Here is an 18,913-nt window from a genome sequence, read left to right as displayed (position 1 = left end):
TCCGCGAGGATCCGCGGACGTTGCTGGGAGTGACGCAGGCGACCGCCACTCTCATAGAGAGCATAGACACTGTGCTAGGTGAGATGCATAACTAACGATGAGTTTCCATTGTCAAACCACTTGTATAACAACATTTTCATTGCTCATTCAGTTGTTTTTACAGTAAAATTCAAATATTAATTCTGATATTGCCTTAATTATCATTTGCGATTGATTTCTTTGTGTATTTTACTTGTTTTTATACGGAAATGATTATTCTTTATATTTTTTTTTTCTATTTTTCTGTAGCACATTTTTTTAAGATAATTTTATAAACTTTTTTTTTACTTTTACTTTTTATGAAGCAATGGAAATCCACGGTTCGGATTTTTCGCTTTATACTAGTAACAAAATCTTTTTTTATTTATTTTACGTTAAAATTGACGAAATATCTTTTACGAGTACTTCTCTATTGTTATACTTTCGTTTTATTTTATGTTTGTAATATATTTTTAGGTTATTTATTCCGTTGTGAGGGTAAGTACATGGACGACTTCACGCCCGCCCTCGTCCGCACTGTGACAGGACCTGACTCCTTCTCCTGGAGACAGTCGCAGTTCAATAAGGTAAGGTCAATACTAGCTGTCGCCGCGATACCGTCTTTCCAGGTTATGTTCAACATTTATGCCAAATTTTTATCGATATCCATGCAGCCGGTCTGCTGGTAACTTCTAACAATCCATTCATCAAAACATACGCATTTATAATACAAGTAACATTAGTATGATTTGCCCAACAATCTATTCTTAAAATATACCGAATCGGTGCTTACATAGAAAATATTAAATCTTTCGTTTTATCTGTTTATCGGTTTGTCTTTTTGTCAAAATATCTGTGACTTTTTATGCGTTAATTTCAAACAATTTTGATGTGATTTTCACTAGTTTTTGTGGTAAATAAAGAAATTATGTCAATTTTATATCTATCTCTTTTATTTATAAGTCGATAGAGAAGGAGACACTATCACTACGCTTGTTGTGTATGAACCCGGCGGTGGTGTTTGAAAGTCTGAAGGTATCTCGCTGCATCATCCTCGCGTCCGGCACCCTCACTCCTCTCATCAGCTTGCACTCAGAGCTGGGCACTGACTTCCCTCTGCAGGTCAGCCCCAACCACGTCATACCACCGGACAGGGTAAGCGAAATTGTACCTTATTGTTTTCACGTTAAGGTTCTATTTATGTTTAATATGTCGATTTTTAAGTTTAAAAACGATATGTATGTGTTTTTTTCAGCAATATTTGTTTATGTCAGTTACAGCTATGTAACGGATAACTTTTACCCTAATTCATCGGTTTGGTTTAAAAAAAAACTAGTAGTAAAAATAGCCTATGTTACTGTCTAGTGGCTAAAGAGTTTTTGAAATTGGTCCAGTTTTTGAGTTTATTCGTTACATGCAATAATATAAAAAAAATCTCTTTATAATATTAGTATACGGATGAATGCAATATCTGGGATAGCGATTCAGTTTTTTACTTTTTTCTAATTATAAGCGTTCGAAGTCTCAAAGTGTCTATTATCTAGTTATCAATCTAAATAAGTTCAAGATTATGCTAGGCTAGTACAATTGTGTAATCAGTATCACGGCCGCTTGATGCGTACTCCGTATTCATAATTATGTTTTTAATAAAGTGTTGTTAGCCGTCTTAGAGGAATACGCAGATGTTGTAAGAGTGTGGTGTGTGATGGTGTGATGGTGTGATGGTGTCATGTTGTAGGTGTGGATAGGGTCACTGTCGACATGTCCGGGCGGGGTGAGGTTGGAGTGCAGTGCGCGGGGCGCGGGGGAGGCGCGTGTGCAGGACGGTGTGGGCGCGGCGCTGCGCTCTGTGTGTCGCGTCACGCCGCACGGAGTACTCTGCTTCCTGCCCTCCTATACACTTATGAATAAACTTGTTAACCGGTCAGTACATACAGTTCAAACTCCACTAAACGTTGGCTTCTGAGACCAAAATCGCGATATAAAAATTACTTAAACTGGGATGTCGGTTTCCGAAACCCACGATAAGGCTCATAAATTCTGTAATATTTCTGCTATAATACACAAATTATGTTTCCTAAGGAAGGTACTGATGATGCCCGTTAAGTGATCACTTAAGGTTTGAGATTTTTCATAGTAACAACGAATATTAATAACATAGTTTAGAAATGTCATCATCACCAGCTCACCATACGACCCCACTGAAGTGTTCGGAGCCTAACATAACCTAAGCGTGACTTATTTTACAATAGGTTAATTTACTGGTGTTAAATTGTTCTTTTTTTTAAATACGTTCTTTAAAACACTTTCACAATGACTAATGTAACATTATCAGGTGGAAGGAGACAGGGCTGTGGGATGAGCTGAATGAACTGAAGCACGTGTTGATGGAGGCGAGGAACGCCAGGGACCACAGTGAGGTCATGGAGGTCAGTACACATTACTTATGAAAACATTACGAGAAATATCTTTCTGAAAGAAACAATTATATACTTCTGTATATTTTTGAGGCTGACTTTGGTTGTCCTTAAAACAATGAATTAGGAACTCAAAGAAAGAAAAAAATAGAGAGCAAGACAGAAATAAAGAAAAATATTTATTACCATTATAAGAAAACGCACATAAGACACGCTAATTTACAAAAGAGGACAAATATAATAAGAATCTTGTGTATAAAATTCTCGTTTTACAATGTTAGTAACCATGCTCCTCCGAAGCGGCTTCTCCGATTTTTATGAAATTTTATATGCGTTCAGTAGATCTGAGATTAGGCTACTATGTATTATTCAATCCCAAACAAACGGAGTCGCGGGCGACAGCTAGTTTGTATATGTTGTGGTCAGGAGTACTACAGCAGCGTGTGCGGGGTGCGAGGCGCCCTGCTGCTAGCCGTGTACCGCGGCAAGGTCTCCGAGGGCATGGACTTCCGCGACCACCAGGCGCGCGCCGTCGTCACTGTAAGTATATACAATATGTGTATTTATATGTTAACTTAACATTAAGGAAATTTATATAAAAGTACCCTAACATTAGTGTAATATCTAAAGAAAAAAAACAATTCTCATTACTTAAGATTCGTTATATACCAACGCGAAACAAAGTTTTTATAGCGACATCTTTCATTTGTCTTCGAAAATAAAAAAAAATAAAAAATATTTTCTGCTACTTGAATATAGATGGCGCTAAAAGCAAAAGCTTTTAGCGCCATCTGTATAATATAAAATTTTATTCTGGTATCACAATGATACTAGAATAAAATTATATATAAGTTAACAATTGTGACTAGAAATCACTAAAGTGATTAAAAAAAATTACACTACCTTTCACATAAACTAATGTTGGAATAATTGTGGTACAGGTGGGAGTTCCATACCCGAACACATACGATATGGCGGTGAAGGAAAAGATGAAGTACAACGACCGATACAGCGCACAGCGACATCTGTTGTCCAGCAGCGAATGGCTGCTCGTGCAGGCATACCGGTATTTTCCTATCATACATACACACTTCCAAATATACAGCTCTATCTATCTACAAGTACTAAGAATTTGTTTTTAAGTCCGTTCCTTATTACGCCATTTTTTTTAATTTTAATTCTACTAATTAAATCCTATCATTTTGACACCCATGTTGGGGGTAATATTACATCCGCCATTCATTTGTGGCGGCGGCCATTTTGGATTTACTAACTGAATAACTTAAATTCTGTGATTGTTTAGTTATTAATATGTTGTGTGAGGAGAATTAAAAATATTGTATTTTGTATGCAGGGCGTTGAACCAGGCGGTGGGTCGCTGCGTGCGTCACCGCGCAGACTGGGGCGGCGTGCTGCTGATAGACGCGCGCTTCTCCAGCCCGCACTACACGCAGCATCTCTCCAAGTGGGTGCGGAACTTTGTTAGTATTCTTTTATATTTTTTATAAGAAGCTGATTCAAGCAAAACTTAATTTATTTCACATGGGGTTACAATAAAATTCAATACCAATTTGCCTCCATATTGGGGGCACAGTCGCTTTGTTAAAACATTTTTTTTTTAGTTTAGAAACGTATTTAGTGTATAAATTTATAATTTTCAGTTGGGTAACAACCACCACACATTCGAGAGTCTAGAGAACAGTTCCAACAGCCTGGAATCCTTCATGCAGACAATGACCCTCAGGGACAGTGAGGATGTCTAAATATGCATTTCCATTGCCGAAACATCTGTACAAAAACATGCATTATCTTAATAAATGACAATGTTTTGTTTTTATTTGTACATCTGTTTCGTCAGGAAAGTAACGATAACATTAAGCTGTATTAAAATTGTGATCATTTTATTGTAAAGATAAATATTTCTCTAATAATTTTATTTCTGACTCTCTGCAAGTCATTTGATGGCTAAGTCTTATCGTTTGTTTCAGACCTAAATCTCTGTATGTAACATATCGTCATCCTTGTCATTATCTTTGACATAACAGAGATAACAATATGTTTTATACAGAGATTTTTGGTCTCCGAAACCAACTATTAGTGAGGAGATTTAGTTAGCTCCGAGTTTTTTTTTTGCTGTTTAAGGATTACATATTAAAATTAAGACTGTTTAAAAAACTTTATTAATATTCTTTAACATAATTAAAGCTACTTCCATTTGCGTTTGATGTATACTTGATATTTTCCTCGCTAATAATACTTTGCGTTCTTTTGCTGTGCAGATTAAAATGTAAATGTTTCAAGACATTATTGTGATGAATTTTTTTTTATAATTTGATATTAAAGAAAAAATAATTTAAATATCACAGTATTCTTTATGATTCCCGGCATCAAGAACACGCGACGTCCATGTCTTTATAATGCTTTTTTAGCTCTGAAACCAAAACATAAATATGATTTTCTTCATTAATAAACTTAGAAAAGACGAAAATCGCAATATCCAATACTAATCTAAAACAAATAAAACTTAATAAAAAAAAACTACGCTAAACAATTGCCATTATTACTAGCGCCATCTATTATTGACAATGTAAAAAACAATTCTATTGAAAAATCCATACAAAATGATTGTTTTTCAATGATGTTCAAAGATAGATGTGACATGTTTGCATACATGTGTTTGTGCAATATAAACAGACAGTTTAACATACTTGTTGTGCCTGTGCACAGTGCGCGCGTGTCGCTTGAGATGTGAGACCTGCTGGAAGGCGCTGCTGCATACTTCGCACACGTACGGCCGCTCTCCGCTGTGATATCTGAAATAAGCTTTTATTCAACATGACAATACAGTAATTTTTACAAATGATTTTTATGATAATTAACATTGTTGATGAATATTAGTTTTTTGTGAAAAAATATTAAAAAAAAAGAACGTATAACAGTATGGTAAGTTAAAAAAAAAAACAATAAAATCTATTTAAGAAGCTGAAAATCAATAAATATTTCCTTGTTTAAGAATGTGCATTATGATTTGCTGATAGTAAATACCCTAATCCTTTAGTACATATTCATTCCCATTATATTCATTATGGTCTCTTTTTTTTAATTAACCAAGGCAAAAATAAAATTAAATAGTATATCAACAGTGGAAACGGTTTCTCCATATACTAGTCGCAGACACAAAAGATTGGGTACAAATGTTAACCTTTTATGTACTTCAAGGTCAGTCTTCTTGTAGAACTTTCTACCGCACTGCTTGTCGTCACAAACGTACGGCGTCAGTCTCTCGTGGTCACGCTCTATGTGATTTTTTAGCTGCAAATATCAAATCTTATTTTGAATAAAAAAATCTCTATATGTTATGTTCCTGCAATGTTAGTGGCTCGAATGCTAGATTTTTTATAATAAATCAACTTAAGGATCTTCCCTGGTGACCATTGGAGGCTACCTGGAATCGTTGAAATAGCGAAGCGACCACTCCATATAGACACCAATAAATGCAGATGCGTTGCATTCTTTAAATTGACGGAGGAGGGAATGCCACAGAAAAAGAATATTTCCCCTTCTTATCCTTCTTCCTCTGTCAAATCCAAGGAAAAGAGAAGGATTTTTTTTTATATCATAAGGTGGCAAACGAGCGAGCGGCCACCTGAAATCGCTAATATAGCGAAGTGAACGTTGCCCATAGACATACGTAATTGCATATGCGTTGCCTACCTTTAATCGACGGAGGAGAGGATGCACAGAAAGAAAATATATCCTCTTTCCATGCATCCTCTCATCCAGAAAGTCCACTTCCACTTCTCATCCTTTCCTTATAAGAAAAAAAGGTGGGTAGGGAAAGAGGACTAAATTAGGCCTCCGGGATAAATTAATCCTCTGGCGTTATATGGAAAATTGCTTCCACTTAAGGCCTGACTTCTTTGTAGTCGTGGTATTACACAGAGTGAGTTGACCTATTCATACAACAGATGTGTACTAAGGATCCCTCTAATTGTCTCTGAGTGCGGAGGAATGTGTTACCATCCAGTGCGCGCGGTACGTGTTGTCGCAGTGCGGACAGTGGTGCGCGGCGAGGACGCGGGGCTCGTGCGCCGCAGACACGTGCTTATTGAGAGTGGACCTGTAGCTGAACCTCTCACCGCACACGGAGCACTTGTGTCTGCGCAGAGACGGGTTGTGTGTGCCTGACATAACACACAAATAATTAAATATTTGCGACTTCGTCAACGCGAAAAAAAAGCATAATAATCCATCAAACATCAACAATATTAGTATGAAGTATTCTACTGTTTGCATATTTGTATACAGGATGGATCCCGGACCCCATAATTGGAAATCAAAGTAGAACAAACAAACAAATACTAATAAAGACTATAATTATATTTTAAATACTCACCAATATGAGATTTGTAATTATCTTTCTTATTGAAAGTTTTCTTGCAAATTTTACAAACAAAAGTAACTTTCTTCTTTTCTTTTTCTTTTATATCTTCAACTTTTTCGTCTAATTTGATTGATTCTATTGGTTTTACTTCTTTTTCTAATACTGACTCCATTTTATCTTGTACATTATCTTTAGGAACTGGTATCATCGGTGGTTCATCTATTTTATTCTGTTCAGTTTTTTCAACATCAATATTTAACATATCAGTTAACTGAGCTGCATCTATTTCACTATTCAAACTTATTATAAACGTATCATGATCCTCCGATGATATATATTGTACACTATTCTCTCCTATAAGTTGTTTCAAATTTGCTGCTAAATTTGTACTAGTTTCTAAATCTACATCACTTTCAAATATCTTTTCACATTCATTAACTGTTTCCGGTGCTTTTATTTCTGCTCTATCAAAATTCATATCCGGAACATTTAAAAATTCATCGGGTAAATCATTTTTCACTTGACATAAAGCTGATATTATATCATTATCCATACTTTTACCACATTCAGTGAAATCAAATAGTATCTCTCCATTTTTATCATTCGTATTATAATCTATATCAATATTAGTATTAAATACTTGGTTATTGTGAAATGTTTCTAAATCTATATCATTGTAAAGTAGTTCATCATCTAATGTATGTAATTGATTTATTTCTTTAAGGAACTCAACTTGCATCAAATAGTCATCATTGGAAGGATCTGTTATATATTGACTATTAAAAGCTAAGTTAGATTGGTGCGGTATAGTCATGTAGTCATCTTCCGCAGACAGAATATCATCAACAATATTATCAACTGTTCTGTTTGCATCTGCGTTTGTATCAATTACTTTCTCATCATTTTCAGGTTCTTTACTTTGGTTTGTATGTTGTCTGGAATAAATACATAAGTTTTAAGAATCAAAATAATGTTACATTCTAATCTTACTTATATTATAAATGCGAAAGTTTGGATGGGTTGAGAGATGTTTGTTAGAAGGTATCTCTGGAAGGATTAATGGATCTTGTAGAAATTTGGCACAGATGTAGAACATAGTCTGAAAGATGTGTATATGCTACTCATCAAGATTTATTTAATTCCGCGCGGACAGTCTCGGGCGACAGCTACTTAAATAAATAAAGATATCTTGATGTAAAAAAAACTTACCTAACGCAATGTTCAAGTAACGCACTTTTATATTGGAATGTCATACCACAGACTCTGCAATGGTTTTTCCTAACAGACTTGTCAACAATCTCATTTTGATTTCTATTATTCAATGCACAGTAACGTTTATGCCTTGTCATTGATGCTAACTGAAATATATCATTAAAATTTTCAGAACTACCTACATTTTTCATAATAATTATCAAAACAAACATCAACAGATTGTGAAGTATTTATATATACTTATATATATTTTTATTGGCATATTAGAAATAGACAATGCTGTTAAATCTGGAAAAAATTTTAGCATATAGAGGTTTCTGTCTAGTCCGAGTTTCTCGCTAATGGTGGCTGTCCTCCGGGACTAAATAATGACTAGAGAATTCTCATTTATCAAGGTTTGATTTTACTCCTGAATCACCTGTGCAAAATTATGCATTTATCTCTGTTTCCCACAATTGACAGAATATACATCTGTTCCAGTGTTAAGTGAGACAAGCTCGAATATAAAATATTCATATTGTTACCTGTTTGAATCTGTTGCCACAACCAGAACAACAGAATGGTTTCTCATTTGTGTGTGTTAGCATGTGGCGCTTAAGATTAGATTTATCCCTGAACTGCATACTGCAACTTGTACATGGAAAATTACGAACACCTAGAATTTAATAAAGTTTAAAAATGTGCACAAAAATTTTAAGCCATGTTTGAATTTTATGAAAGTGAAGTATGAAATAACCAGATATAATCAAAATTCATATTTACCTTTATGTACATCCATATGTTTTTTCAGATCTGATGGTTTGTAGAATGCTTTATCACATTGCTCACATTTATAAGGTCTGAAAAAATTAAAAAAACAGATATTAAAAACAACCCTTACCCTGAGGGTAGGCTCCGAGCTGCTCAGTGGGGTTGTATAGTGAGCTGATGATGATACTAAAATAATAACATAAGTACAGTCATAAAATTAAACTTAACCTTTTTTTTTATTTTAAAACTATCAGTATATTCAGTATTTCAGTACATTATTAGAGTTTTTTTATTGTGTTGTCCATAGTTTAGATAAATACTATTATCTATTGACTTAACTTTATGACGGAGGATAGCTAAGAATATCACATAAATAGTGAGATAAAGAAGCTTAGTTAGACTTAATGTGTATTACCTGTAATCTAGATGTTTTGCAAAAAGATGTTGCTGTAGCCTCCAAAGTGCTTCAAAGGCCATGGTACACTGCGGGCATTTCCAAACCCATCCCAGAGGCTTGTGTGTGAGACCATGTTTCATTAGTTGTTGTTTTGTGGAAAACTTTTCATCTGGACATTTGTCTGAAAATCATTTTTAAGTATTGAATAGCTTATGAGTGTGTAAAGCAATGGTTTATTTATTACAGTAAGCTTTATTATTGCAATAAACATATTCAAAATTACCACAAATCCACAGGTTATCTTTAGAGTGAACTCGTAAATGTCCATAGTATTTCTTGGCATTGTCAAACTTTTTGCTACATATTTCACAATGTAAAGTTGTAGGGCCGTTCAAGTCTGGTTCCTCTAGAGGTCCATCTGCTGTTAGGAACTCTGCTAACACATCATCATTAGCTAAAAGACTTCCATGAGAAGGCAGTGTACTTTGGAGGTCATCGTAACTATCTAGCGGTTTAATTTTATTGAATTCCAAATCTGATGTCTCTGCATCTACAAACTAAAATAAAAACAAGACTGTCTGTTATTAAGAATAAGAATCACAAAAACAATAAAGTTTACTATTTAGAACGGTCTTACGGGAAATTTAAAGAATGAAAGATTTGCATCCATCTTGAATTATATTTTATCGTACACGTAACAAAAGACACGTAAATTACTTAATTCATTGAGTAATATTTACAACAAACATTTTAACATAAAATCCACCAATAATTAGTACAAATACAAAAATATGTGTTATTGTTGTGACTTCTTGTGACACTTCCTAAAAAATGAAAATGTGCAATAGACAATTTTTCGCTACAAAATTCTATTCTCTTTGAAAATAATGTAATGTGACCAGTATTATAGAATTATAGACATAAAAAGTTATGTAACCCAGTGGGCATAAGTCTTATGATAGCTCACTAGGACTCCCCGTTAATGTGAAAAAAGTGGCACAAGATCCTTGTCATCGTCGTATTGTTTAGAACGATAGGGTTATCTGATCCGATTGGTGGGCTTTAGGTAAACCTTATATGATCACTCACAAGCGCCCTCCTTGTTTTTCTTTTCTATGACCATTTTCAACATTCATGTAGGTTAGACTGGAGGACCTACTGGGAAAGTCTTCTGTTTACTTGTAATTTTTTTCATATATTTTCACAGGACTAACCTCGATAGCAGACCTCTCTCAAACTGGCGAAGTCACGAGCATAGCTTGTTCAAAAGTCTTATTCTTCTTTTCTGTTCTGTTGTGTAAATTTTTTTATAAGAGAGCAAACGAGCGGCGCGAACACCGAGGTGATCAATGACACCCATGGACATCTGCAACATCAGAGAAACTGCAGATGCGTTGCCGGCCTTTACGTAAATGGTATGCTCCCTTCTTGAAGGTCCCTAAGTCGTAGTAGTTTGGAAATACCGAAAATAAAGTAATGTCCAAGTACTGTCCAGTACCGCGAGCGGTTCAAAGACAGTATTTCACACGGAGGATGTCGCGGGCACAACTAGTTAAATAAAACTTTACCTTGCATCCATTTAATTCAATATCAAAGTCGTTCGCATATTTTATATACGGGTTATTGTAAATTCACAATAATTATTCTAAGTCAAGATAATAATTTTGTTACAAAGTATGAACTTCTATTTATTTATGTATATTGTACTTGTTGAACAATAAAGTTAATCATCCAGCTCGAAGGAGGAAATATTTTTTCCTTAAACTCCCAGAGAATTTGATTCCGAATTTGAGAATTGCCGGTAATTGATTCAGCTGCACAGTTGTAACTGAATCAATTTTTCTTAATAAAAATACTAAGACGCCAAGACAAGCTTTCATGAAAAGAGAACGAGCCTTAAAAGTTAAATGCCTTACGTATATTTAATGAGAATATGAAGGCAAACGAACAACAGTTCACCTAAAGCATAATTAATTATAAAATAATAATAAGACCATATAGTGACGTCAGAATTCTACGAATCAAAAATATTCTTCAGCTTGAAAATATTGCGGTACGAAAGTCGGTCAACAGTCAAGTGTTCTGATAAAAATTAATTACCACGATATTTACTGATTATACTCAGCATGAATGGTGCAGTTTACAACTGACAAAACTACTAAAACATATGCTTTCGCTATAGTTCTACCGTTAGAATAACTTCAAATAAAAAAGAAAAATACATAAACAATTTTTTTTTATATATTTTATTTTGACTCTATATCTACTCATAGAAATTTTTAACTACGTTCTATTTAATTTTATTCTCCTTCGAATTAAATACAAGTAAAGCTCAAATAATTCTAACAGTATTTTTAAGAAGGTGACCACTGTCCATATATTGCAAAAGTGAACTCGGGAGAGTACAAACTAAAATAGGATGTTTTCTTTTTCTATTCCACATCTATTCCGTCGAGCCTTCAGTTTTTTATTATATTTTATTCATTTATTTACTATATTATATTATAATAAATGTAAAAGTACTAAATGTGACTTATCTCACTTTACTTTAGTCCCCCTTGTCATTTACAATTAACATATAACAAGACTCGCAAAGTTTTTCACGCTGCGTTCCCAGCAGCGGACTTGTCGTTATCACATTTAGGTATGCCCTTTCTAAAAGCGTTTATAGAATCTATTGGGATAAAATAAACGTAATAAGTAGTCAGTAATGACTATCTAACATCTTTCATTATTGTTAACATAGTAAACTTCTCTATTTGGTAATTCTTGATAACCCTCAAATAGGGTTGTGAAACGCCAGGCGGCCAACTGTCAAAATGAAGCCAAAACAATAAGTTTCAAAAAACCTTGTGCGCCGACCCTATGTGAGTATAAGGCCAGGGAGACGAACGCCTTCAAATAAAATTATGCTTTGATAATTAACCTAGAAACACAGTTCCCTGCATATTTGAAATTATATCAAATACTTAATATCCATCACTTAAATTAACAATAACAGAAAGTAAGGAACAAAAAAGACTCGTGCGAATTAATTCCAATTGAAATAAATTGATGACTATTCAAAAAAACAGTAACTGACCACAATATCACTTAAATGTATTCAAATGAACTTTCTTCGAACGTGCTTTCATGAATCATGCATTGGTAAAAGTGTTGGAACATGTGATTTACAATCGACATATTATACAAATAGTCTTAGATGCTTTAATCATATAGAAAGGTTTAAAAAGAAATCAGAAACGTTCAGTAATCTTACTTCTTACTAATATTATAAATGCGAAATTTGGCATAGATATAGAACAGTCTACAAGAACACATAGCCTGCCAATTAAGTTTTTTTAATAATAATTATGCGCTGACGGAGTCGCGGGCGACATCGAGTAACATATAAAAGAAGTAAAGTGAAAATATTTAAGGAAAAAGTTATATGCGTTAGTTAATAAATTGGTATTTTATTATTTGATTGTTCAATAGTATTACTTCAAAGAAAAAAGTCAATAATGGTGACTATGTAAAATTCAATCAATGGTTACAAATTTTTTTATCGTTTACTTATTTAACCTTATTACAAAAGTCATTAAGGTCGATGTTTGTAATGATACAGGCATGTCGGTCACAAAATCCGCTTATTCCGCTCCGCCATCACACAAGCCATACCCTAACACAAGGATTAAACGCATTATATAAAATGAAACAACCATCATCAGGTTTCATTTAGACGAAACATTTTCTTAATGATTGTCGGCGATTGTTAACATGGGCTTTCATTTATTTTTATTATTATTTTTTAGCATAATTAATTGTCCTTATTGTATTATGTGGAGTGACAAAGAACTCGAAGAATTATTGCGGAAGATTCCAAACATCACGGACGTCGAGAAAGAAATCGCTCCCGCCGACTTCACTAATTTACGTTTCACTTTGATATTTCCAGGTTAGTAGATATCGTAGTATAACGGTTCACAAGCTCACAACACGTCCATTGAACGCAGAAGGCAGATGTAGTATTGGATTTATATCACTAGGTCACAACACAATTACTTTCACCTGATGTCATCAAACCTGTAGCAACATTGTGATCACCATAAGAATTGTAAAAAGTAAAGTTTACAGACGTAGAGAACAACGAGCGCCGGAACGCGATATAGTACAACCAGAATGTTAGTCCGAGTGTGCGTTCTGGAGGCTTAATTTTAGCCAACTTTCCCTTACCACCATCTTCTTATGAGAAAAGAGTGTGGAGGTGAATTTGATGGAGAAGGGAACACATAGAAAGGGAAAATATTCTTTTTATAAGCGTCTCTTCCTCATTAGATTAAGGGTAGGCAGCGCATCTGCAATTAGGGATGTCGATCGGTCGTTTTGCAATTTCGGCGACTTTAGGTGGTCACTTGCTCGTTTGCCAACTTACAAAATTACGACTCATTACGGTGTCCATTTAGCTACAACTCCTAGAGAAATATTACAAATGGCGTACTATCTGACATTAAAGGGGTCGATGACGTAAACGCAACAATGCAATGTTGTTTTCTAACATTGTTACTATAAGCTATAGTAGTTATAATCTCTGAGCTATAAGTAAAATAAAAAAAATACCAATTGAATACCATTGTAGGCTTAATATTCTGTTCTATAACATTCATAACAAAGTTTTAGTAAAAAGGGCCAAATTAAAAAAGTGTGTGTATATATACATAATACATGGATGGATGATTATTAGAACGTATCTCCAGAACGGCTGCATGGATCTGGATGAAATTTGGTACAATTGTAGAACATTATCAGGAAGGACAACTTATCGCACTTAGGATAGTTAATTGTTAACTAAGGGAGATACTTACTGTAGATTTTTCATATTAAATTAACATTATAGACGACATCCTAAAACCCTAAGTACGGCACTTACTTTATCATGTGGCACAAAAAATTCTAGCTTGATATTACCACTACCCTTAAATACAGTAATTAGTACATATTACTTACCGATTAAAAAAGTACCGGCCATTATGTGTTTCGTGTACGAAAATGTAAATAAGGCTTTACAGGTCATTTAACACTCACGCACAACACGTAACCACAATACAACCTGCTTGAAACAACTATTAATTTAAAAAAGAAATAAAAAAACAAAATTATGCATTGAACTAAAATGTTTTAACCCTTCAGTGTTTTCCCTAAATTGTATTTAAAGGTATTCTTCAAACAATTTCGTTTCATCGTTATGAATATTTTTATGTGTAAAATTTTAGAAAATAAATAAGATTACCTACTTTTTATTAAAAAGTGGTCATTATATGTTTTATAGTAAAATAGCACATATATACTTCTTATTAAGGTACAAAATGGTGTGGATCTGGTAACATAGCAGACGGCTACGATGATCTGGGCAAAGACAACGAAACAGACGCGTGTTGCCGACAGCACGACTTCTGCCCCGACATCATACCCGCAGGAGAGACAAAGTACAATCTCACCAACGAATCTTTCTTTACACGGTAAGTAACTGTTATTGTAATTGTTTTAGGATTTTTTTTAATTAATCTATCAATTATAAATGCGAAATGAATATCTTTTTACAAAGACTATTATTTATTTACTGTATCTTAAAGAAACCCTTTATTGATGTTTTAACAAAAGCGCACGGCAAATATTGTCAAATAATTATTGAAGATGCTTGCTAAAATAATTTTGCAGGCGCTTTGTCATGGACCAAGCTAATGCTAATTAATGCAACGAAACAAACGTTTGATTATTAATAGGGTAAAACTATAGAGATTTTCAACTAAACCTCTTTTCAGATTACATTGCTCGTGCGATCAGACATTCCGAAAATGTCTGCGAACAGTAAACAGTGTCACCTCACTCAAAATCGGAATCACTTATTTCAACGCTATCGGTACTAAATGTTACAAAAAGGATTATCCCGTTACTGGGTGTAGAACGCGAGGCGGGTGAGTATATTCTATAGATATTAAAATCAATTGCATTTCGTTAGTCTCACTGGAACTCGAGAACGGCTGAATAGATTTATCGTATCTTGGTCTTGAAATGTTCGTGGAGGTCTAGGGAGAGTTTAAAAGGTGACAAAAACTCGAATAATTGTCGGGAAAATCCTAAAACAGCCCTTTTCTTTTTCTCATATAAACGTCTTCTAAATGAAATGTAGAGTCAATTTGAACTTTATTGACTAATTATGTTTTTATTTTTAATTTTTCGCGGACAGAGTCGCGGCTGAGACCTAGTTAAAAATATTATATATTTCTGGAACATTGAATAAAGTGAGATCATTTTTCAATTGTTTATTTTATATTTTATTTATTTTGACAGTTGGTTGGGGAGCAAATGTGTGGAGTACATTTACGACATTGACGGTGAAATGCGATATCAATGGTTTGATGTGCCCAATTATTGAAGAAATAACGTTCAAAATGAAACTAAGCTATAAAAGATGCTCTAAAAATCGTAGTTATAGGTAAATCAAAGTTATAGTCATGGAAGTAAATATTCTTTGTGCTATTCAAAGTGAAAATTGTTTTAAAAGTTTTGTGACATAAAAGTACAGTGTAACATAAATGTGTTCTTGTTTTGTTATTGTGTAAGTTAAGTTAGGATAGTTAAGTTTAAATTAAAGATGGCGTGACAATTATAGTGTTTGTGTGTGTGATTGTAACTTAAAGATTAAAAGCTTGGTAAACGACATGATGTCACAATATCAACGAACGGAATCTGCTGTGTTCTGTTTATTATAAGTAAAATATTATTTATTTTCTTAGGAAAAGAAGTGTTGTATATTTCCATGCTTAAGAATTACAAGTTGTTAGTTGAATTTATTTAATAAAATGTTTGTGTAATCAATCTATTTTGTTTTATTTTAATAAGTACGCAAAAATAATATAATTAAAATAGATTTATAGGTTGTTTTACAATAAATTATAAGCGGAACATAACATTTGTTGATCATTAAAAAGTTTGATCTCCGAGTGCATATAAGTAAATCTTTAAATAAATTACTTATGCAGTAATCCTACGTAAGAATATGTTATGATTATTAAGCAGCGGGCATCAGACACAAGCGGTGGAGGAAACACTTAATTTTATGAAAAATGTTATATTGAAATCGAACTTACTTATAAAATAAACTATTTAATTTTTAATTAATGCTTGTTTTAGTAATTATAGTTATCTTACATATCAAAGTTATTCAGTAAAGAGCAAACGTGGGCTAACCTTTGGTTTCCGAGACCAAAATGTCCTTATAAAACATAATGTCATCCCTGTCATTATCTTCGACAAAACAGTGATAACAATATGTTTTAAACTTGGATTTTGAACACAGTAAATGGTATTAACGTTGGCAATAACATGAGTTCTATGACGTCACAGCAACCTTCTTGCACTGTGTTTCTTATCTAGAATATCTTTATATATATAATTCTTCTGTGAGTGTGTATGTCACTGAACTTCTCTCAAACGACTGGACCGATTTTGATGAAATTTTTTGTGTGTGTTCAAGGTCATCTGGGAATGGTTTAGATTCACAATTTTGTTCGCTGGACAATGTTTTTTAATTATTTTTTAATTTATTAGTAGTTGTTGATTTTGGAATGTTTCACATTGGATCCGACAGACGGCGCTAATATCGCAGTGTCAAATTTTAAGTAATATTCGAACTAAAGACGTGTAGACAGGACAACGTCTGTCGGGTCCGCTAGTATAATATATTTTAAGTATGTATATTATATATTTACGGATTTGGACACATCGAACCATTGATAACGTCGTTCCGCAGTCGTGTTGAACACATCTTCAATACACTTGCTTTTCAACCAGCTGTAATAAAGTAAACATTATAGTTATTTAATGTCTTAAATGAATTATCATACTAATAAGACAACTCTTGAATTGTCTTGTCCTTTAAAACTTATTAGTTCTGGCTCCATCGGTACAGGAAGATCAAACAAAGTGTGGACAAATTGTGGGAAAAAGTATAGGATATGAATTCAAATATGATGGCTGATAGAGACATATGGAAGGACGTACTGCGTCAACCTTCCATAAAGACAATAGCAGGTGATGATTAGTTATATTCTGGTAATTTTTGGCTGTTCAAGTTTTATGTAACATTCTTACTTTTACGTTGAATGATTTAAAAAAAAACTAGGAGAAATAAAGAAGCGGCATTTGTATCATTTATTTACCCCAGCATACTTCATTGGTACATTGTTAAAGGTTTTTATTCATTAAAGATAGTATTCGTATTTCGTAAGTACAAGAAATATACATCTTGTATGCACACACGAATGGATACTGGATTAATATACATTTTTTTTTGTATTATATTTCCGTATAAATAACCATACAAGTTACATGTGATAAAAGATATGGATATAGTTTTTATAACAATGTATAAACAAGTAAACAACTTTAAACGGTGTTTAAGGTAACACTAGAAATATATTAATGTTTAGAAAAAACTTCAACCGATGGCTTTATACATAGGTAGCAGAGCGCAATATGTTTAATTCGCGCCCACGTAATATGTACAACCAATCCACCAATATATATGATAGATGGAGTACATAACTGCTAACTAAGTAGTACATCTTTATATACTTTAACCCCAGCCGTAAGTGTTATGTATCGAGCTTTAGATCAAAGTCATTAAGTCTATGCAACAGACAATACTCTAAAAACTATTTTGTAGAGCATTGTCTCTTTCTAAAGCTTGATATGTAAAATTACGGCAGGGCACTTAACTCGTATAATTAGTAAATCGCAAGCTAATTTTGTTATATATGTATATAGGTGAAAAGATTTTAAATTGCCAACGGTATATATCCGTCGATATGAAGCGATATAGAGGACTTAATTGATTATCCCTTGTACGAAGTGAGCATCTCGAAATAGCTTATAGTCAAAGCAACCTTATCCAACAATATTTACAACAACAATTTTATTAATTAGGAAAATCATTGGTACGAATCATACACGCATTGATGGTATAGAAGTTAAAAGAAACAATTGAAGTAGAGACAAGACGTTTGCCTTCCTATCTAGAATCAATTTAATTATATACTACTTATATTTTTGTACCTTTCATTTGATGCCGAGAAATAATCAATAAGTAAATTTTGTGCAACTTTGAATAATGTTATATAGAACTCAACCCACTTAACTTGAATCTTTTAAATAGTAACCTACCCATAAGGCTGTCTTAAAAAGTTATTAAAAGAATTTTCATGACTCAAAATAGTTAGTAAGTTATGTGTAATAGGAAAAAATATATATACATGTTTTTAATGATAATATAAAAGATATACTTACAGTTTTAATACTGAATTAGTTTCGTTTTAATCCCAACATAGTTTCTCGGCATCAGACGTTTATTTAATATTTTGATGTAATGGAATATTTGTATTGGAACAATTCAAATATTCGATTTAATTTATTTCACTCATAAAAATGTTATATTGTTTGTTATAATGAGCTAGTATTCTAATAGAATTAGATAACTATAAATTGCTTGAATTAACATTTTGGACCGATTTATGACTACGCCATCTACGCCATCTTTGTTTTCAATCAACTGTTAAAAACAATAAAACCTTTTTTTTCATTTTCACTTCGTAACTAGTTGTATTTGGGACTAATTATTGAATGAATTTATTACAATCATGTTTAACTTCAAAAAAACGATATTAATTGCACGTTAAAAACGCTCTTTTAAAATAG

General features: G+C 33.2%; 3 protein-coding genes across 3 annotated transcripts; 2 read left to right on the top strand and 1 right to left on the bottom strand.

The window, feature by feature from the left end:
- Window positions 1–6: 6 nt before the first annotated feature.
- LOC106117872 (Fanconi anemia group J protein homolog) lies at window positions 7–4,215 on the top strand. Its single transcript, XM_013312358.1, has 9 exons — window positions 7–78; window positions 496–605; window positions 982–1,173; window positions 1,757–1,941; window positions 2,354–2,447; window positions 2,862–2,975; window positions 3,377–3,501; window positions 3,790–3,916; window positions 4,097–4,215. The coding sequence occupies exons 2-9, from the start codon at window positions 525–527 to the stop codon at window positions 4,196–4,198; spliced, it is 1,020 nt and encodes a 339-aa protein (XP_013167812.1). The 5' UTR covers window positions 7–78; window positions 496–524; the 3' UTR covers window positions 4,199–4,215.
- Window positions 4,216–4,773: 558 nt separating this feature from the next.
- Window positions 4,774–9,983, bottom strand: LOC106117870 (zinc finger protein Xfin). Its single transcript, XM_013312357.1, has 11 exons — window positions 9,816–9,983; window positions 9,462–9,735; window positions 9,197–9,359; window positions 8,794–8,870; window positions 8,556–8,686; window positions 8,029–8,177; window positions 6,832–7,754; window positions 6,456–6,619; window positions 5,638–5,747; window positions 5,144–5,248; window positions 4,774–4,866 (listed from the first exon to the last, which is right to left on the bottom strand). Exons 1-11 carry the CDS (start codon window positions 9,846–9,848, stop codon window positions 4,848–4,850), a joined length of 2,148 nt encoding a protein of 715 aa, XP_013167811.1. The 5' UTR covers window positions 9,849–9,983; the 3' UTR covers window positions 4,774–4,847.
- Window positions 9,984–12,997: 3,014 nt separating this feature from the next.
- Window positions 12,998–15,593, top strand: LOC106117558 (phospholipase A2-like). Its single transcript, XM_013311920.1, has 4 exons — window positions 12,998–13,115; window positions 14,517–14,676; window positions 14,980–15,132; window positions 15,509–15,593. The coding sequence occupies exons 1-4, from the start codon at window positions 12,998–13,000 to the stop codon at window positions 15,591–15,593; spliced, it is 516 nt and encodes a 171-aa protein (XP_013167374.1).
- Window positions 15,594–18,913: the final 3,320 nt, after the last annotated feature.

The sequence above is a fragment of the Papilio xuthus genome, unplaced genomic scaffold, assembly GCF_000836235.2.
Source record: "Papilio xuthus unplaced genomic scaffold, Pxut_1.1 DF827679.1, whole genome shotgun sequence".
Taxonomy (NCBI): Eukaryota; Metazoa; Arthropoda; class Insecta; order Lepidoptera; family Papilionidae; genus Papilio; species Papilio xuthus.
This window is presented reverse-complemented; position numbering and strand designations above follow the sequence as displayed.

What these genes read in the sequence shown, in the direction of transcription:
- LOC106117872 (XM_013312358.1), top strand. Translation starts at nt 525, where the DNA reads ATGGACGACTTCACGCCCGCCCTCGTCCGCACTGTGACAGGACCTGAC. An exon ending in GACAGTCGCAGTTCAATAAG is followed by an intron (nt 606 to 981) that starts GTAAGGTCAATA and finishes TTTATTTATAAG; the next exon opens with TCGATAGAGAAGGAGACACT. An exon ending in CCAAGTGGGTGCGGAACTTT is followed by an intron (nt 3,917 to 4,096) that starts GTTAGTATTCTT and finishes TATAATTTTCAG; the next exon opens with TTGGGTAACAACCACCACAC.
- LOC106117870 (XM_013312357.1), bottom strand. Translation starts at nt 9,848, where the DNA reads ATGGATGCAAATCTTTCATTCTTTAAATTTCCC. An exon ending in AGATAACCTGTGGATTTGTG is followed by an intron (nt 9,360 to 9,461) that starts GTAATTTTGAAT and finishes AATGATTTTCAG; the next exon opens with ACAAATGTCCAGATGAAAAG. An exon ending in ACATATGGATGTACATAAAG is followed by an intron (nt 8,687 to 8,793) that starts GTAAATATGAAT and finishes ATTAAATTCTAG; the next exon opens with GTGTTCGTAATTTTCCATGT.
- LOC106117558 (XM_013311920.1), top strand. Translation starts at nt 12,998, where the DNA reads ATGTGGAGTGACAAAGAACTCGAAGAATTATTGCGGAAGATTCCAAAC. An exon ending in AACGAATCTTTCTTTACACG is followed by an intron (nt 14,677 to 14,979) that starts GTAAGTAACTGT and finishes ACCTCTTTTCAG; the next exon opens with ATTACATTGCTCGTGCGATC. An exon ending in GGGTGTAGAACGCGAGGCGG is followed by an intron (nt 15,133 to 15,508) that starts GTGAGTATATTC and finishes TTATTTTGACAG; the next exon opens with TTGGTTGGGGAGCAAATGTG.